We start from the raw sequence: 19,268 nt of genomic DNA, 5'->3' as shown, positions 1-19,268 counted from the left end.
ATCGATGTCACCTTGCGGCTTTCCTACTAGGATACTGAAGTGGTCATTCTTAAAGACAAATCTGAAGTGATACTGGCTACCTAGATAGGCTCAAGTAGCACTAGACTCATGCAATCCACAGAAAAAACAGAGTTTCCATTGATATTTGACGAGGGAGAAGCAAGATGTGTCTGTTACCGCCACCTGTGCCAACCTGCGCCACCTTTGTACGTCGAACGGCAGGCGGCGGCTGCGTTCAGCATTCAAGCTCCGCCGCCGACTTTCGTTCCTGTTCTCGAACGTCTATTGCGCCCGTGAGTCTTGGCATCTACCGTTTTCGGTAGCAAGCACGCTTCCCTCATATCCATCGCAATATACGATATGAGGGCCTGCTCGAGTAGCTCGAGCAGATTTTAGAATTGAGCTGCCCCCAGGGGGCAGCTCAAACTCATATCGAGCTCATATACGAGCTCATATACTGCGTTTATGAGGGCTCGATATGAGCACTCTGAACAAGGCTACTGTACGAAATAGGGATCAATTTTCAAGCTCCGCACGTATGTAGCAAAACGGGCCGGACTATCAATTGGTAAACTGCTGTATGCTGCCTTGACACGCACAAACGGCAAACGCCGTGCGCCTAGTAAAGTCATGAACGAGCCAGAACCCGAACGCGGCCCCTATGGCGCTGGACAACCACATTTAAAATCCACAGAACCCATAGAATTAGCAAAAGGTCATGATACAGCGGCGTACAAAACATCGTCCAGCTCTCTCTCGAGCTTCTCCTTTTTGATTTCTTCCTTCACCTCCTTCACACTCGCGAGCCCCGGCAGCGCGATCTTATATTCGCCTCTCTGCGCGATCTGTCTTCGAATCTGGTACTCTATCAGCTCGTGTAGTTTCGGTACGTCTGCAAGTTTGGCACGGCTGCCGAGGAGAGATGTGTTTGTGAGTTTGAGAGTAAATGTGGGGGGTATCCGAATTGTGAGGGATGGTGCGTGCGATCCAGGGACTGGTGGTATGATGCTTATCTGTTTTTCGGGTCAGCATCTCATATGTAGGGGATATTTCGAGGAGCAGCTTACTGATGAAGAGAATAATGATAGAGATATGGTGACTGAGACTGGAAGACGTGCAAAAGCGGGCATGGGATAATTGAATAGGTAGGCCGTTGACAGCGATATTGATACGGTATCCGTGTATGTGAGGTCAAGATCGGTTTGCTAGATGGATGTAACGTGTCAGTCACGCGTACATGGGTCAGCGTGAAATGCTTGCGTACCGGGTCACCCAGAGATCTGTCAATATTCTGTGGACGCGTCGAACGCGCATTCGAGAGGCGAGGCGCAGAAACGCCCAAGTCCACCGAATGGACGCGTATTGGATCCTATGATACAAACCGTCAAGGTTCGGTATAGATTTAACAAAGGGCAATGCAATACTCACAAGGAACCCCGTTGGTCTGACCTGGTTGGCGAAGTCCTCCACCCGTCGCCGAAGGACCTCGTCGCCTTCCAGGCCAGGTAAGTCATCCCTCAATCGTGACCTATACGACTCTACGACCTTCGCGCATGTTATAAGTAGAAAAGACAAGCATGCAGAAAGAGAGAACACGCACTTGTCGCAAGACCAGATTAAACCATTCGGTAGACTCAGGTAGAGCATCCAAACCATCCTGCTTACGGTCATAAGACGACACCTTCTTCTGCTGACGCGGTGCCTCACTCGTTCGCGAGTGAGAGGTATCCTCGGCTGAATCGAGAAAAAGGAATTTAAGGATGACCGCGAGCAGGAACAAGATGGAGAATTGGCCGATGATGAGGCCTTGAGTGAACGTGGGTTGAAGTGAGAATATGTACCCGTTCGCCATCGTGTTTGACGGTGAAGAGGGTGTGGATTACTGTGGATTATGCAAAACAAAGCAGAAGAAAGTCGTCTAAGGATGTCGTGAAAAGCGTGTGTCGTGTGAGTGGAGGAGAGCAACCGCTTGAGGACGCATGTGTTTCCAAGTTCGCGAACGACGACATTTCTGCAGACGCGTCGCGGCGGCCCGGCATCCCGCGCGTGAAATCAGAAATAGGAAGTTCGCCGCGACTTGTTCTTCGCCACCTCGACGATGTCCGGAACGTCAACGCCCTCTCGCAAACGCTCCAAGTGGGACGAGGACGACAGCGAAGGGACGGTAGCAACACCCCAACCAGTTCCAAAGCGAAGACACAAGCCGAAGACCGTTCGAGCTCCTGCAGCCTCACAATCTCTTAGTCGCACCCATTCACCATCCCCATCTCCAGTTCAGCAACCGAGCCCTCGCCACACTCACAGCGTCTTTGTCCCACCAAGGACTCATCACCCTTCAATTGTCCCTTCGCGATCTGTCTACAGCTATGAGCGCCTGAACTCCATTGAAGAAGGGTCCTACGGCATCGTTTTCCGTGCGAAGGACAAACAGACAGGGGACATCGTCGCGCTCAAGAAGCTGAAGCTCGACGAGGAGAAGCACGGCTTTCCCATCACCGCTCTGCGCGAGATCAATGCACTCGTCGCCTGCCGACACGAAAATGTCGTGGGGATTCGTGAAGTCGTCGTCGGCGACACCCTGACGCAGTACGTGTCGCATCCGTATCATAGCCGTACCTCTCATCCACCATGCGCAATACAATCCCTTTTCTCTCTTTTGCTTTTGTGGTCATCTGCCAAAGGGTGTTCATCGTGATGGACTTCATTGAGCACGACCTCAAAACACTGTTGACCCTCATGCCGTCTCCGTTCCTCCAGTCCGAGATCAAGACCCTCATGCTGCAACTGCTCTCCGCCGTCGCTCACTGTCACTCTAATTGGATCCTTCATCGAGATCTCAAGACCAGCAACCTTCTCATGAACAATCGAGGGACGATCAAAGTTGCTGACTTTGGGCTCGCCAGAAGATACGGAGACCCCGTCGGTGTCGGCGGGCTGACCCAGCTCGTAGTTACTCTGTGGTACCGGTAATGTCTACCCCTCCATCTCTATATTAGAACCTCCTCACCTACCGTCACATTCGAATCAGAGCTCCAGAAATTCTCCTCGGCGCAAAATCCTACTCGACCGCCGTCGACATGTGGTCCGTCGGCTGCATCTTCGCCGAACTCCTGCTCAAAGAACCGCTCTTCCAAGCGAAAGGCGAAATCGAGCTCCTCTCCATGATCTTTAAACTCCTCGGCCCACCCACCACCAACTCCTGGCCAGAATATTCTTCATTACCGCTCGCGAAGACGCTCACCCTCCCCTCCCCCCAACCGCACCAATTCAGGCAGAAGTTTCAGTATATGACAGCGGCAGGGATCGATTTGCTCATGTCGCTGTTGACGTATGATCCTGAGAGGAGGATAACGGCGGAGGAGGCTCTGCAGCATCCATACTTCAGGTTTGCACGGCCCGCTTTCCAATGGCTGTTTACGAGACTGAATGACATCGTCTAGCGAGTCGCCATTGCCCAAGCATCCAGATATGTTCGGGTCCTTCCCATCTGCGGCTGCTGGCGAAAAGTATGTCTTCAGCTTTATTGTACTGCATGTGACAAGCTCTGATAAACGAATTCGTTCAGACGAAGAAAACCGTTCGATAGTCCATCGGCGCCCATGAGAGCGGCGGATTATAAACTTATGACGGACTTGGATGGACCGGACGCATGACTGTCATAATGTATAGTCTGTACATACAGCTCCTGTGGGATGCCATCGGGAGTCTACGGACAGCATGATATCTCTCGAAACCGTAGGAAACAGAAACAAGACTCTGAACAAGAACCAAGAAGAAGAAAAACAAAACGATTGGAAAGTATCGTACAGAGGCATCTAACTCGTCCGTCGTAAAATTAGCATTCCAAATCAATGAGCATCATCCTCCAGCGCATTCAAGGTCTCGCGCATCTTCTGGAAACGCGCACGAGTGCGATCCATGGCACCGCAACGGTCATAGTACTCATGAACTTCTTCCACGGTGAAGCGATACTCCCGGGCGATATCCAAAATACCCTGGTCGACGACGTGCATGCCGTTGGGTCCACCATTTGGCCCAAGAGCACCGAGCATCGGGTGTGGAGGCTGGGGCACGCCCTGTTGCTCATCACTATACGACGAAAAAAACGCGTCAGTAAATATCACGCGATCGATGTCGAAAAGAAGCAACGTACGCCGTTCTCAGCCTCTTCGGATCATTGTCATCTCCAGGATGTTCCTCTTCAGCCCTTCTCTTCCCCCAGGCTGGCGGAGGTTCGTTTCCCACCCTGACCGTCCACTCGGGTCCTTCTTCCTCCATCTCCTCCTCCGCTGGACTTGCTCTCATCTGCTGCAACAGCTCAGGCGGGGGTGGCGGCGGCGGCGGTCCTCCATGAGGATCCATCGGACCCCCAGGTGGCGGGGGCCCTCCCATCATGTGAGGAACGTGTGCAGGATATCCAGGAGGCGGGGGACCATACATCATTCCGCCCATTCCAGGAGGAGGAACACCATGATGCATCTCCTGCCCAGGCATAGGCATCTGGATAGTATGCGCCATGTTGGGCATCTGGGGCTGCGGCGGCGGAGGCGGAGGTGGACCTGCCCCAGCAGCCGCCATATTCAGGAAATCGTCCTCCTCAGTGGGTTCCGCACCGCTCGTCTTACGCCGCTTGTTCCGTTTCTTCTCTTCCGGTTTGCGGACGTAGCCGTACTGGCCCTTTTCACCCGGCATCGTCTTCTTCTGCTCGACGATGGCTTGGATGACGGTGTCGAGCCGAGTGGAGTTCTTCTTGTAGCGTTCGCGCCAGGATTGCCAGGTGTGGCGGGTGACCCAGGCGAATTCTGGTTCGGTGACCTAACCGCCGCAAGGAAATTGTGAGCGTTTTGGTCGCGAGGATGTGAGCAATGGGACTGACCATCTCGACGAGCTGTTGGTACAGTCTATTCCCCGTTCGTCCGCCCGTCTCCTTGTACGGAATCTTCGTCGCGATCCAATGACACAGATGCTGCTCGTCCTCCTCGCTGAACTGCGTGCGCCTATGTTTACATTAACTTCAAAAACCCCCTAAAAGCAACTAACAGAACGAGAACGCTTACTCTTCCCCAGGCCGACGTCCCCCGGGATTCTTGTAGATGAGAGGGGTGTAGTTGACCGCGCTCCGCTCCACGCATTTCTTCACCCACAGGAACGACTCCACGTACTTGTCCGGAACACCCTGATAGCTATTCACGAGATGCTGGAAGACCTCGGTATTGGGATCGGCGAGGATAACGCGCGCGTTCTGCGCGGTCGCCATTGGGTCGCCGCCGGAATGCTGCACGCCACATCATATCACAACAAACAAAACAAGCCGAGTAATGTCAGTACCACCGTAACAGGAACACAAAGAAACCGGTCAAGCCAAGACAAACAAACTTACCGCGATCCGCGCACTCAACGCCGCCCTCGCATTCGGGTTCGCAATACTAGGATGTATGAAAAACTTAATCGGCTCCCCATTCTCCAAAAAAATCTGCTTCAACAACGTCCCCGCAATCTTGCACGCCTCGACATAAGAATACGGCACGAAGTATCGCTCCGGGCGGTCTCTGCTGTTCCAGCAGAGGCGCAGACGTTCTGCCTCGGCCGAGCCGGGCTGCGTCAGCATGAAGCCTTGTCGGGGGACTTTGGACTCGACGCGTCCGCCTAGGGTCTGTATCGCATGCCAGAAGATGTGGGATGAATATGAAGGGTGAGTGAGGGGGAATAGGGGATGTGAGACGCACGGTAATCGTATCGCATAATTCCGCCTGGATCTCCGTCGCGAGGTCCTTCTGTATGAAGAACTTGACCGCGATCCCATTGGCATCCTGAAATATAGGCTAAGAGGTAACCCGCAATTAAGTACGACGTTGGTGTGGCCCAAGAGAAAGAGAGGAACTCGCCATGGTGGACAACACTCGGAATGGGGTTGGGGGTCCGTGCGGGAGCGAGAATAAGGTTAGGGCGATTTTGAGGCGATTGATATCATTTTGCCATTTTGCAATTCGAATTCATACTCCGGTCGCGGTGTGGCGCTTTGGGGCCACATGCCACATACATATATCTTCAGACACAGACTCTGCCGATAGCAAAATGTATGTGGAACAGATAGGATGGAGGATAGGATGGACGTGTGCATAGGTAGTGCTACATAGAAGCGTACAGACAGGTCCATATCCACATCCACGACGACAACTCACTCCAGAACCTTACCCGGGTTCATAATCCCCCTCGGGTCAAACAAATTCTTGATCCTCTTCATCATATCGACCGCAACCCCAGATTTCGAGTAATGAATCGCATGCGTCTTCATCGCACCGATACCATGCTCAGCGGAGATAGACCCGTTGTAACCCGCTGGACGGATAAAAATACGAAATCATGAGGAACGGAGGGGATGGAATTTGTGGGACTGAGAGAGCGGGTAGGTATACGTACCAACGAGCTCATACACGAAGGGTTCCAGGGCAGCTTGGATTTCGGGCGTATACTTCGCCGCGATAATATTCAGATGCAGATTTCCTGTTCCATTTCATCAGTCCCGCACAGAAAACGCAATAACACGTCATCCCAGCACTCACCATCCCCAACATGCCCATACCCAATAACAAACTTCACCGCATCCTCCCTCATCAGCCCATACCTATCCAAATGCTCCCGCGTCGTATCCACGACGTCCTTGAACGACGCCAGCGGGACGGAGATGTCGTACTTGTAGGCCTTGCCTTCTTTTGATACGGCTTCGGTGACGCCTTCGCGGAGGGCCCAGAGGGAGGCGAATTGTGCTGGGTTTTGCGAGAGGACGCCGGTGTTGATTAAGGGTTCGTCTGATTCCATGAGGGCTTCGAGGAGACCGTTGAGTTTCTACGAGGTGCGGGTGAGCACGTCAAGCCAAAAAGGCATGTTATGTTAGGAAGAGAGTGAAAGCATTACCTCCTCGTCGTGCTCGCCCTTCCCACCGCTCGTCTCAAGCAACACAAAACACTCCGCCCCCTCAAGTTCCTCATCACTAAGCGCCTTCCCCTGCCCATGTTTAACAGCCAAATCATACGCCGTCCGGTCGATGAACTCGAACGCGGACAAGATCTCAGAGAGGTGTTGCCGAGTGGTCTTGAACAGAGGGAGGACGTTATCGAACTTGGGAAGTGCGAGGATGACGTTGTTCGTTGATTGGGGCGCGGGTGGGGTCAGGATCGAGACGCCGGTGATGATGCCGAGGGTGCCCTCTGCGCCGATGAAGAGCTGTTTGAGGTCGTAGCCTTTACCGAACCGAATGAAAAACCTCAGTGGTGTGGCCAAATTCAGAGTGTGTTGGACAAACCTGTATTGTCCTTCCGAAGCACCGAGAGGTTGTCCAGGATCGTACCGTCGGGCAAGACGACCTCCAGACCCAACACACTACCATGAAGAGACCCATAGCGCAACAATCTAAGCCCTCCCGCATTCGTCGCCACATTCCCCCCAATCTGACAACTGTCTCGCTCGTCAATATCCTGCCAAGTACACTCGAGGGTAACTGTAAATAACGCACCTCCCCTTCGCACCAAGGTCGAGCGGCATGATATGCTTATGCGGCGCAATATGCTCCGACAAGACCTCCAATATACATCCCGCATCGGCCACCAGTGCACCTTACATACCATCCCAACAAAACTTACCCTCAATCAAAACAGCTCCCAAAAACACACTTCAAACGCAAGCACCGACTCACCAGAAACCGTATCAAACGACCGCACCTTATTCATCCCCCCCAGACTAACAACCAACTCCCGTCCCAGCGGCACGCTCCCCCCAACCAACCCCGTATTCCCTCCCTGCGGAACGACGCCGATCCTGCGCTCATAACACCATTTCATGATATCGCTCACTTGCTGCGTCGTCTGTGGCCGGAGGACTGTGGACGCCTGGCCGTGATATTTGCCCATCCAGTCATTGTTGTAGGGTTCGAGTTCCGAGGCGGGAAGAGAGGAGGGGGAGAGGGTGGTGAGGATGGCGTGAGGGGGGAGGATTTTGGAGAAGTGCGCGATGTCTTCTGAGGTGACGGGGTTGAGAGGTGGATGTTGGTGAGAGGATGTGGTGTGTTGCCAGCGTCGGGAGGTGACTGCCGCGAAGCGTCTTGAGAGGAGGCGAGTGGAAAGCATGGCCACTGCTTCAACTTCTCCTATGTGGACCGCCGACGAGGGAATGGAGTGGTAAGGAAGAAGGGTGAGATTTCAAATTGCGGGGAACTCGAGATGTACTCCGCGCACACGAGCGATCTCAGATTCTCACACCTTCACAGATAGACACAGAAAACGTTTATGCATTGATACAGCTAAGGAAGATACATTTGACTACAGATAAGATGTATCCCAAATCGTAGTGATCCTCAGACGTGGAAAGAAAAGAACGAAGAGGATGTCTGAAAGGGCAGATTATAAACAGGCAATATTGGCTGCTTTTTGACCTCTGCGAGCTACGGATGAAAGCTCGAGAGGCTTCGAAAGAGCCGAAAAGACGAATCGCACACTCACACTGACCACTTCCAAGGCGAATCATATTGTCAACGGTATTTAGTAACGACAAAAGAGGGACAAGAGAAATGTATTCCTGAACGCGGTTTGTAGGTATATCTCACCCAGGTGAGAGGTGCTGAGGAGAGAATAGCGAATGAGGACTGGAGCTCGATATGGGCTACACATTGACCACTTCGAGCCATAGCAGACGCCGGCAGAGTAGCTTCGAAAGAGCCGGAGAAAAACAGGAGACGGACAGGCGGAGGTGAAAATATATATTGATAGCAAGATACAAGATCAAAAGCCTGGAAACGGGTCATATGTGAGAGTAAACCGAGCAGCGAAGGGAGACGCACTTACAACATTGACAGTCAAATGGGCACAGTGGTGTATCTGGAGATGTGTCGGTGAGTAACGACTAAGGAGAAGAAAAGGAGAGAACACACCTCCGCCTTCATCTTTGATACCGAGCTCATCCTCCTTGTAAATCGAGAATCCTTCCTCCGTCGTACGTCCTGGAAGAAAATTGTAACGCAGAAAGAAGGAAGTAAAGGAGCAGGAATACTTGGTCCTGTTCCTCTCGAGTCTTTGAAACGGGCCTCGCTCTCCTTCCCAGCAGCCTTCACGGCCTCCGTCGACTTTGCTTTTTTTGGCCGCTTCGCAGGTGGTGCAGAAACGGCCAACTGGGCAGAAGGGTCGACGATGGTCTCGGGGATTGCGCGTTTAGGTTTGGATGGTTTTGGGTCGTCGGAAGGAGGGTCGACCTCACGCTTACGCTTCTTATCCTTCTTTTTCTTCTTCGGGGGAGCAGTAGAGGATGAGGCGACGGGCTGCGGGACCTTTGCTTTCCCCTTGGAGGAGAAGATGTCGTCGATTTCAGAGGCAGGCATGGAAGGAGGTTGTGGTGGGAGGAAAGAAAAAGCTGCGAGGCGTGACGACCGAAGACGCGAGTGACTTTAGGGTAGCTGTCACACGCTGCGAACGCGTGCAGGCCGGGGAGATCTGTGCTGCAGCTAGTGAGTTGGTGGAAAGGATGTTGGGAGGATGTGGAGATGGTTGTATGGTGCTTAGAGCAAGCTTAGAGTGCGTGTCTGCGAGGAGCTATTCAAGGCTGCTGTGAACAAACAGACAAACGAGGCTGAGAACGCGGTGGCCATCGCGAGAAGCGAGCGCGCCGATCCCCACGCCTGCGACGAAGACGATACCGCATCGCTCAGAAGATATCCCGATGTTGTGAGTGATACATCTTGGCCAGACGCCATGCCTCTCACACTCAATTTGGATTTCGCAGTAACGGGCAGCAGCACGGGCGGACTCAGTCGTTCGGGTCGAGCAGCTCGCCGCACGCAACGACATCCAACACGGACGGGGCGTTGCTGGGACTGGGGCAGCTGGACGCGTCGACGGCGAAGCAGATGGCGGCGCTGAACGCGGCAGGGATGGCACGGCTGGCGCAGAACGGACGCAGCGGCGGGCCAACCTCGGGCGCATTGCTCGGCGGATTGAGCTCTGGTCACGACGCCTTTCCGTTCCCACAACACACTCAACACCTCGCTCAACCCATGGCCCGTCCAAATCCCCAGAACAACGTCCTCAACGCATACAAGCAGCGTCAGGCCCAGTTCCTCCACTCCCTCGCCGTCTGCCACAACGGCCGTGGCGCCCCCCTCCCGCCCGCCCTCACCGGCGTCCCCTATCCCCCCAACTACGACCCCCACAACTCCCCGTGGAAGGCCCTCCAGCTCACCGGTGACGTCGGCGTATTCCGTCTCGCCGGTAGAGACATCGAGCTCTTCAAGCTCTGGAACACCGTCCTCTCAGCCGGCGGAGGTGCCAAGGTCGGTCGGAATATCATCTCCTCCTTTTCTCATCATCCTCATTTTCTTCTCCCAGGTCTCCCAACAAGGCCTCTGGGGCATCGTCTCCGCACAATTCGAATTACCCGACTCCATTCCCCACCAGAATGGCCTCCAGACCGTCGCAGACTTGCTCGCTCAGTACTACCGCGCCATCGTCCTCCCGTTTGAGGAACTCTACCGCAAGAATGCCCAAAACCAGCAGCAACGCGCCCTTCTCGCCGCCGCGCAGGCCCAGGGTATCAATCCAGCACAAATGCAGGGTGGGGGCATGAACCCACAGGCGATGATGAACAACACCAACAACTCGATGTCCCATGTGGGTGCCGATTCCGTCGCGGCGAACCCAAACATATCGCCACACATCACACGACAGTCCTCTGCGTCTGCCGTCAACATCTCCCCATCCCAAGGTATGCTGTTTCCCAATCCTTCCACTCGTCGCTTCTCACTCCCCTAACTAGCCCAACCGTCCCACTCGGAACACAACACGCCATTCGACCCAGACTCCGAGAGCAGGAAGAGAAAGTCCGATCTCGAGGAGGACCTGAAACGAGCACGACAAAGAACATGTAAGAGAGTTCCCACTATCTCCCGCGGACCTGTTCTCATGCTAATATATTCCAGCGGAACCTTCCGAGCCTCTGTTGGTACGTGTTTATTTTGTGCTCGGCGAATACATCATCGGGCCCCTACTTAAATTGAACCTTCCCAGTCTTCTGTCGAACGCGTCCTTCCTTCAACACCCATCACCTCTGGCAGCCAGTCCGCGCCGAAGGACGCCATGAACAACGCCCTTCAGCAGTCTCCGCAAGGCCAGCGTCGCAAAATCGAGTATGTGCCCTTCATTCGCGAGGTCACCACCTCCGGCGGACGCGACCTGCGCGTCCTTATGGAGGAACACATGCGTCTCCATGGTCGTCGACCGTTACGGGAGATCAACGAGTGGGGTTCAGTCGACGTCGAGGCGCTCACGATGTGCATACGCTCGAGGCTACCGACCGAGCTGGGCTACGCTCTCACGACGCTCACCATGCTCTCTATCATGCGCGGTGGGAATGGGGCAGGTTTCTTGGTCTCGGCCTCGGAAGATTTATTGGACGAGTTATTGGACTTGATCGAGGAGTTCGGGTTCGGAGAAATGGAGGACACGGTGGATGTTCAACAGGAGACGATAACGACGCACAAGGAGCTGATGGACAGCGTCGTCGATACCGGCAACCAGGCGTTCGCACCGATGGCCGACCGCCAGGGTGCGAAAGATCCCAAGCTCGGGTTGAAACATCGCCCCGGGGAGATAATCGTCGCCATTCTCAACATCTTGCGCAATCTTTCCATCGTACCTGACAATCAAGAATACATGGCGGGACAGCTCCGACTGTTGGACGTCACCCTGCGCCTATGTGGCCTCCGGCGGTCCCCCAACGGTGAACTCCATGCGACATCCCCGAACCTTTCTCTCGCCGACCTCGTGGCCGTACGGCGGGACACACTATATGTTTTCGTCAACGTTAGTGGTCACGCGCGGTTATCTCCACTCACTTCTTCCTCCTCGAGCACTCTTGCGAAGACTTCCAAGCGAGTCGCGAGGCGCTCCTTCGAGCTGGTCGCCTCCGTCCTCATTCACCCTCACGATGCGGTTCCTCTCACGTCACTAGTCGAACAAATGGGAAGTGCTCTCCGACCTCCACCGATCGCCGACGCAGCCCTCGAGGTGTTCAGCTGCATAGCGCAACTCGACGTCAACCGACAGGTGTTCTCAAAGACCGTCCCACAGGACTGGCAACGCCAGCTCTTCGTCGCTCTCGTCCACCGGCTCCCCATGGTGGACTACGACTACACATTGCTCCGAGAAGAGTTGTGGTTGGCCTACGTCCAGAAAATCATCATGGGGATCTACACCCTCGCGTTCATGGCCTCTCCCTCGCTCAAGCAACAGCTGAAGAACGATAAACGTCTGCGGCTTGCGAGGGTGATGGCCCGGTTCGTGAAGCGGATGACGGTGGACGTGCCGAACAATGTTCGTGCGTTCTGGTACTCCCCGGCGCGGCGGGCTGTGGAGGCGATGAAGCTGCTCGACGATGAGGTGGACGCGTTCGACACGAAGCAGGCTACGACGGGTGGGCCTGCGCTGTCGTTCGGAGTGGGCTATGGCGAAGGAGACGATTCGATAGAGAAGGGGACGGGCATGTTGGGCGGCTTGCAGGATGATATGGTGTGGGGGGTGATGGTGGTTAAGGAACTCGAGGAGGGGTTCTTCAGGGAGCTGGAGAGCTTGACGCGAGTGGGCTAGTGTCGGGTCGTGTGTGTATCTATGCTTGCTTGGATTCTGTCCGCTGTGTATCGCTGTGTACTTTGCTCGCTATATTTATTGTATTTTGCGGATCTACTCCACGTTCCTCACGTGAAACCGAAGCGGTGGCTGAGCTGCTAGGATGGCGCCTAAGTGCGGCTGATCTCATCAACTTGCTCAGGGCTGTGTCCGCCACTAGTAATCCGACTTGGGACAGATGCATTTACACTCATCATCCTCGCCTCGTCCTCTTCTTACCCTCTACCTCCACATCTTACTCTCTTCATAATATGCCTTCGCCAGCTGCTGAAGCACCGCCGACGTATGCTCAAGAATGTCCTCAGGACGACGTCATGTCTGACGGTCATAGTGCACCTTCAACGGAGACGCAAGTGCTCATCATCCCCGCCACGAGCACGTTCCAGTTCCAACAGGGCTACCTCGGTGCGGACAACGAACGGGCAGCGATAGAAGGCGAGTTGCAGATCAAGGGCGCAGATGGGGACCGCTGGAGAAAAGTGTCCGTCGAGCTCTTCGACTTGTCTGGTCCGCGTTCCACTCACTGAAACCGAGTCCCTCCCTTCTCTTTCCCTTTTCCAAAGGACGATGTCTCTGCACACGACGGAGAGCACGCAGAAACGGTCCATCGAGCTCGCGCGCGCCGATATCGTCCTGTTCGATGCAGATACCGAGACGGATCCCGATTCGTTTCTCACGTCGTCGTTTCCCTTCGCTCTCCCGCTCACGCCGGATACGCCGCAGTGTATCCATACACCCCAGTCTGCCCTTGCCCATCTCTTGACCGCCACATTATATCCCGCCGACGAGTCATGTCCGCCGCTTGTCAAGTCCATCACGGTCCATACGAGGCGCTACATTCCACATACGCATACTCTGGGCATTTCGCCCGTCAACCGTATACTCCACACTCCGACCCGAGTAGTGGTCGAAGTACCTCGAACGACTTTCACCGCTCTCGAACCTGTGCCGATATATGTCACCGTTCCATCGCCACGGAGAGAGCTCGTGGTCGAGCACGGCCTTCGACTGCGAAATATCAAAGCGGAGCTCGTCAGGACCGTACATGTCAAGCAGGATTCTACTCTCGACGAAGAGGACGTATCGGACATCGAACTGCTAGACTCGGATAGCGATGCTGATTCAGATGATGATCTCTCGCACGGCCACGGTCTCCCCCTTGGCTTTTCCATGCCGACCCATAACGAGAAACCTCCCGTGGCCTCATCATCATCGTCCTCCTCCGCAGCCCAGAGCGCAGACGCCACACCCGTCGTCCAAAGCAGACGCACCGTCTACAAGACCGTCATTTCGCGCTCCGGAGCGCTCTGTCGATTCCATACGTCCCGAGCCGTCAGATTGCGTTTCGTGCTCCATCAGTCTTCCCCGCCATCGTCACCGAGCTCGTCGAACAGGGCGCTTCCGGCAGAGGAGTTCGGGCTCCTGGACAGCGATACGGAGTGCGCGTCCATCACCCAGTCGACGCTCTTCCATTCCGTTTCGTTTAGGATACGCATCCATGCTACCTTCAGGAACATGTCTTCACACACCGAGCAAGTGTCCACCGTTTCGATCCCCATCACTTTCCTCCCACCACCGGCTCCCCTGCCTGAAGTCGAGGACTCCATCGGATCCGCATATCACAAGAAACACGACAGACCCCCAGCGCGGACGGTACGCGGCGAAGACGTCGTTCTGGACGCCGCGCCTCATTATGAGGAGGGCCAAGCAGGCCCAAGTTTCACCGCGAGCAGCGAGCCCCCACCGTTCGAGGATCGCGATGCGCCCCCTCCGTCCTTCGCCGAGGCCTCAACGTCCCGCCTGCCTACCTTCCAAGAATCCGAGCGCGAGATCTTCGTTCCCTCGCAAGATCAGGGAAACGATTCAGGAGCGCTTCCGCCTCGATTCCCTCGGTTGATCATCGCAGGCGAAGGCACGCTGTTTGGGTTCCCGGCTTCGTCTCAGTTCGACGGACATCCGGAGGAGGTGGAACGTGCGGGGAACAGCACCCCGCCGCCGACGCTCGAGATGGCGACGCTCGATCCAAACGTGTCCGACCTTGCCCGTCTTAATCTCGACGCGCCAGAACATGCGATGCACGCGCTCAATCTCGCTCTCGAACAGCAGGAGGAAGAAGAGGCAGCGGGGGGTCCGCCCCCTCCACCCCCTCCACCCATGGACGATCCCTCGGACCCTCCACCGTCCATTCATTCTGAATATCGTTCAAGAGAGGGCGTGCCGCACCAGACGACGACGTTGGGTGGTCCGTCATCTACGTCTCCGCCGACGCTTTTACCGATCCCGCCCCCGCCGCGTTCGTCTCGTCATTCGGCAGGCGAAGGAGAGGGAGAAGCGCCGGTGGGTGGTCCGCCGTCACCGCATGCGCATGCGCCACCGCCTTATTTGACAGCTGGAGACGGGGACCATGAGAATGTGGCACGGCCACCGCCGTATGTCGATGTTATGCCTGAGCATGCCTCTTGATTCGGATTTTGTGTGAGATCGTCATGGGAGTAGTTATAGTTGCTTTTTTCTGCGTTCCGGATGGTAGTCTAGAAGAAGTCCGCCGTATGAATATTGTCGGATATCAGGTCATTACATCGAAGGCAGACGATAAGAGGGATGTCATATATATAGAGACAGAGAAGAGACCGTAAGAACAGCAAAAGCAAGAGAGGCAAAGAAAGAAAGAAAGAAGAACGAGAGCAAAGGGAGGTAAGTGGGGGGGCATAGAATCCAAGAGTGACGAAGTATACGGGGTGTGTACAGGGGAACGTATGTGCGATCAACAATTGCAAGCGTCTTGTTTCTTCGCTTGGTTGTCGTCGAGGTTGACGCCACCCTCCTGAGCACCTGCACGGCTGCCTCCAGCACCTGGACGGCCAGAAGCCCCACGCGAAGAGGCAAGGATGTGCTCGATAGGGATCTTCTTAGCTAAATACGCGAGAATCATCAGGGTCAGCGGTCACAGGCAAAACACATGGTCATCAAAAACCCGTCGCCAACTCACCGATCTCAGTGAACACCTCGACGATACCCTCGCCCGTCTTCGCACTCGTCTCGAAGAACAACAGCCCGGCCTCCTGGGCGTAAGCTTGCGCCTCCTCTCTCGCGACCTGCCTCAGACTCTCACCACCCTCACCCGCGCCGGCAGCGGCCTCACCCGGCGTCGCCGTCGCATCGTCCGCCTCGTCCTCCGACTCGGTAGCCCCACCACTCCCGGAAGTCGCGGCCGAGGGCTGGACGAGATCGAGCTTGTTGCCGGCGAGAGCGATGACGATGTTCGGGTTCGCCTGTCGTTGGAGTTCCTTCACCCATGTCTTCGCTTTCTCGAGACTTGAGGCCTTGGTGATATCGTAGACGACAACGGCGGCTTGGGCATTACGGTAGTACATAGGCTATAAAACAGGGACGAGATGCAAGATCCGAGTGTGAATTTGACTTTGCCCGAGTGAGAGATGTGAGACGGATGTGAGGGGTGCTTACGGCCAGGGAGTGGAACCTCTCTTGTCCGGCGGTATCCCAGATCTCATAACGAAGTACACGGTCCTCCAGACGACACTTCTGGGTCAGGAAGGCGGCACCGATGGTAGGCTCCTTGTTGGCTTGGAACTCATTGGAGACCTGTGCATACGGTCGTGGTCAATAGTGGCCGAGGTGGCCATCGGGAAGAGACGCACGAAACGGAGGACAACGGATGATTTTCCAACAGCGGCCTCTCCTACACAAAGAGCACGGTGATCAGCCAAAAGTTCAGAGAAGGACGTAAAGGTCAGGTGTTTCGTTCAGAGAGCAGAGACGCCGTATCGGTCTTGGATTGGAGCAGAATGATGGAGGTGTTGCCTCGTCAGACGCCTCGACTCACCTAGAAGGACGAGCTTGACCTGGACAGACTTGTCCGCAGAACCAGAAGCAGCGTCAGCCATGTCGTTAGAGGGGGGGAAGGGGATATGTAGTAGAGATACAGGCGGGTGTGATAGTGGTTAGACAACAAATCCAAAGCTCAGTTTGCACGTTTGTTTACACCGTCGTCCTAATCGGGCCGGCCAGCGCGCAGTGGCGCCCCGCACGGCCACGCCACAGCAACCATCATCACCCTCCCGCCCAAGCTTCGTTGCCCGCAAATAAATGAGTGGTTCCTTTCTATATATATGAATACAGATAAATAACAAATAAATATAACGGCGCTTCCACCTGAATATTATAAGCCCAGATTATAAAACGGCTCCAGCTCCTCGCAGGTAACGAAAATCCCATCGTCAATCTCCACCGAAGTCGCGTCCGCGAATGCTGCAGGACACTCGAAAGATAGAACTGGGGCATCGGCGGCGTCATATCCAGCATTTCCCTCGTCATAATCGACGACCGTCCCATTCACCCCAAGCATCTCCGTCGAAAACATCCCCGTCTCCATCATGCCCACGGGTGGAGCTACAGCATCAAACACCATCCTCTTCTTCTTCGTCGCGGGCGCCGTCTTGAAAGCCGAGCTCTGATCGTAGAACCAGTACGGTCGTTGTTGATAGTTGCTCTGGGTGCGTTTAAGGAAGGCGGCGTATTTCCCGCTGGGGTCACCATAGGCGGCTGCGACCGCTGCAACGTGAGGAACGGCGTCGAGAGGGTCCTCTTTCTTGGGGTTTTGGGCAATGAGGAAGTCGACGGCAGTTTGAATCGTGGCGCCGTGCTTTGACTTCGTGGTCCAGAAATTCAAGCCAAGTTCATCGCCGACCTTCGCGTTGGTCTGAGATAGTAATCGTTGTGTGAGCTTCGTGAAATCAACAATGCAATGAAAGACTTACAATCATCGCTTCTAAGTTGAAGGCCCGGTAATGGTATGGCCTGCAAATTGTTCATAATCAGTGACAAAGTCATACCCCTAGAGGGAAAGATTATATACCTGGTACGAACGGCCTCGAAGGGTTGTTCGCCGGACTGGGCAATCTGATCTTGGAACTTGCCAGAGAAGTAGAGCTTCACTGCTTGAGCAGCTCCTTGCGTATCTCCCAGGTATAATTTCAACGGCGCAATTTGGTTGACGAAGAATGATCCGTGATTACTATACGCAGGCTTGTCAGTGAGGCCATCAAGCTGTCCAAGAGGAAGAAGAAGACGTACTTGGGACTATCCGCAGCTTTCTGAGCTTGCTTGTCGGTCTCCAACCATTGAACGTACTTTGTCACCCATGCTTTCATACCCTTATCCTGCTCTGCCGTCCACGTTGTCCCAGCGGTAGCTTTCAGGACCTGGATAGCGTTGATGACCCGGACCATCCCCCGCAGATCCAATATGCCGGTAAATGTCCCCTCCTTGCCGCTTGGTCCCGGTCCGCGCACTATTTGTCCGAAGTTGACATTGGGGTGTATGGCAGTATTGGAGTCGATGAAGAACGCCGTGAGAGCGTTAACGGCACGTTGAGCGTAGACAGAGGTTGCCGAGGCTGCTCCCCCAGCTTGCAGAGCATGTGCAAAGGCGTTGTAGAGGACGCTTTGGGTCATGTCTGTTAAAGCTGGACCGGCTGTCAGGGTTCGGACGTCGGGGTTCACTTGCCCATCGCGAACGACATAAGGGCATGTTGTCCAAGCTGAACATTGAGGACAGAAGTTCAGAATTGTGAAGCAAGCAAGCTGAGGATGACTTACTCGCGCTAGGTGCCAACGACTTGGTCGGAGAGGGAGTGCATTTTGAACTTGGCGTCGGGCTTTTCTTAGCTTGCATAGGGGTGTTATCGTAGGCGGGATTAGTTGTTGAGGCCGTTTCTGATGTCGTGGAGCTGGTGGACAGAGAGGAAGTAGGCGTTCCCGTTGCTACTGGTATATCAGAGCTGACGTCCACAGAAGGGAGGACGGAGTCTCGTCGAACGCGGACCATGCGTCGTTGTAGCAAAGGTGGGAGGGAATAGTCCTGCTGCATGCCGTCTCCCTCATCATCCGGATAGTCGCCCCAATCTCCGGGACCATTGTAATAATCGGGATCGGAAGAATCGAAGCCGTCTCCGTCGGACGGGTTTGTGATGTGCTGGTTTCCACCTTTGTTGGAGCACCAGTTGCAGTTTGGCCAGTGGCTGGAGTAAGGAATGAGCCACGAGAACAAAATGACCGTCAACTATGCAAGTCACATACTATGGAGCCCAACTCAGGTAATCGTGCGGATCACCACTGGGAGGTGTATTCTTAGCGTTCTTAGCGACACCTGTCCGTGGTGAGGTGTGAGCGAGGCGTTATATAGGTGCAAATAACATTCTTCGTAGACTCACTCCACGGTCCGTCCTTCGAATTCGCCTTTGCCCCGTTCGCGATAGTCCGACGAGCATCGGCAGTTGCTGGCGCCCCGTTCTTGCCTTGAGCCACAACGTACTCGATATTCACCCAGTCGTTCGGATCGGCTAAGGACAGTTGATGGTTTAGATACGAAACTTGCACGACGAGAGTAACACTCACCGAGTGATGTTTCAAGGGCAACCAAGAGGAGAGCCGATGCGAGTAAATACTTCATCACTGCTCAACCACGCGTGGAGGGTTAGCAGAAAGGTGGTTAGTGCAGGGCAGAGAGTGAGGAGGTTAATATTCTCTCGTTATACCTATCCTAGAGTGAAATATCCGTGACTTGACCGGCAGCCCAGAAATG

At 54.7% G+C, this 19,268-nt stretch overlaps 8 protein-coding genes across 8 annotated transcripts; 3 read left to right on the top strand and 5 right to left on the bottom strand.

The window, feature by feature from the left end:
• Positions 1-716: 716 nt before the first annotated feature.
• STEHIDRAFT_89651 (uncharacterized protein) lies at positions 717-1,934 on the bottom strand (the record flags this gene model as incomplete). Its single annotated transcript, XM_007298250.1, has 5 exons — positions 1,601-1,934; positions 1,429-1,545; positions 1,265-1,369; positions 1,068-1,205; positions 717-1,013 (listed from the first exon to the last, which is right to left on the bottom strand). Exons 1-5 carry the CDS (start codon positions 1,850-1,852, stop codon positions 717-719), a joined length of 909 nt encoding a protein of 302 aa, XP_007298312.1. The 5' UTR covers positions 1,853-1,934.
• A 164-nt stretch (positions 1,935-2,098) lies between these two features.
• Positions 2,099-3,653, top strand: STEHIDRAFT_127357 (Pkinase-domain-containing protein; the record flags this gene model as incomplete). The annotated part of the gene is made up of 5 exons (XM_007298873.1): positions 2,099-2,586; positions 2,682-2,966; positions 3,029-3,385; positions 3,441-3,506; positions 3,566-3,653. 5 exons carry the CDS (start codon positions 2,099-2,101, stop codon positions 3,651-3,653), a joined length of 1,284 nt encoding a protein of 427 aa, XP_007298935.1.
• Positions 3,654-3,848: 195 nt separating this feature from the next.
• On the bottom strand, positions 3,849-5,798 carry STEHIDRAFT_47261 (uncharacterized protein; the record flags this gene model as incomplete). Its single annotated transcript, XM_007297987.1, has 7 exons — positions 3,849-4,089; positions 4,154-4,346; positions 4,434-4,815; positions 4,877-4,997; positions 5,058-5,275; positions 5,381-5,653; positions 5,727-5,798. Coding segments are annotated over 7 exons (1,500 nt in total), but the record flags the coding sequence as incomplete, so codon positions are not given.
• A 227-nt stretch (positions 5,799-6,025) lies between these two features.
• Positions 6,026-8,162, bottom strand: STEHIDRAFT_117557 (FAD-binding domain-containing protein). The gene is made up of 7 exons (XM_007298872.1): positions 7,694-8,162; positions 7,514-7,613; positions 7,304-7,455; positions 6,916-7,241; positions 6,564-6,846; positions 6,421-6,504; positions 6,026-6,339 (listed from the first exon to the last, which is right to left on the bottom strand). The coding sequence occupies exons 1-7, from the start codon at positions 8,121-8,123 to the stop codon at positions 6,179-6,181; spliced, it is 1,536 nt and encodes a 511-aa protein (XP_007298934.1). The 5' UTR covers positions 8,124-8,162; the 3' UTR covers positions 6,026-6,178.
• Positions 8,163-8,774: 612 nt separating this feature from the next.
• Positions 8,775-9,367, bottom strand: STEHIDRAFT_46745 (uncharacterized protein; the record flags this gene model as incomplete). Its single annotated transcript, XM_007297957.1, has 2 exons — positions 8,775-8,992; positions 9,043-9,367. 2 exons carry the CDS (start codon positions 9,365-9,367, stop codon positions 8,775-8,777), a joined length of 543 nt encoding a protein of 180 aa, XP_007298019.1.
• Positions 9,368-9,519: 152 nt separating this feature from the next.
• On the top strand, positions 9,520-12,717 carry STEHIDRAFT_117555 (uncharacterized protein). The gene is made up of 5 exons (XM_007298871.1): positions 9,520-10,315; positions 10,371-10,746; positions 10,798-10,905; positions 10,961-10,983; positions 11,049-12,717. The coding sequence occupies exons 1-5, from the start codon at positions 9,893-9,895 to the stop codon at positions 12,624-12,626; spliced, it is 2,508 nt and encodes an 835-aa protein (XP_007298933.1). The 5' UTR covers positions 9,520-9,892; the 3' UTR covers positions 12,627-12,717.
• Positions 12,718-12,876: 159 nt separating this feature from the next.
• STEHIDRAFT_117554 (uncharacterized protein) lies at positions 12,877-16,592 on the top strand. The gene is made up of 6 exons (XM_007298870.1): positions 12,877-13,146; positions 13,229-15,578; positions 15,655-16,042; positions 16,131-16,268; positions 16,325-16,365; positions 16,510-16,592. Exons 1-2 carry the CDS (start codon positions 12,917-12,919, stop codon positions 15,126-15,128), a joined length of 2,130 nt encoding a protein of 709 aa, XP_007298932.1. The 5' UTR covers positions 12,877-12,916; the 3' UTR covers positions 15,129-15,578; positions 15,655-16,042; positions 16,131-16,268; positions 16,325-16,365; positions 16,510-16,592.
• Positions 16,593-16,845: 253 nt separating this feature from the next.
• STEHIDRAFT_151868 (chondroitin AC/alginate lyase) lies at positions 16,846-19,136 on the bottom strand (the record flags this gene model as incomplete). The annotated part of the gene is made up of 8 exons (XM_007298869.1): positions 16,846-17,385; positions 17,444-17,483; positions 17,542-17,700; positions 17,760-18,225; positions 18,284-18,705; positions 18,764-18,833; positions 18,898-19,026; positions 19,082-19,136. The coding sequence occupies 8 exons, from the start codon at positions 19,134-19,136 to the stop codon at positions 16,846-16,848; spliced, it is 1,881 nt and encodes a 626-aa protein (XP_007298931.1).
• Between the last annotated feature and the right edge of the window lie 132 nt (positions 19,137-19,268).

The sequence above is a fragment of the Stereum hirsutum genome, assembly GCF_000264905.1.
Source record: "Stereum hirsutum FP-91666 SS1 unplaced genomic scaffold STEHIscaffold_1, whole genome shotgun sequence".
In the NCBI taxonomy this organism is placed as follows: Eukaryota; Fungi; Basidiomycota; class Agaricomycetes; order Russulales; family Stereaceae; genus Stereum; species Stereum hirsutum.
The sequence above is the reverse complement of the archived record's forward strand: the minus strand, read 5'-3'. Positions and strand labels throughout refer to the sequence as shown.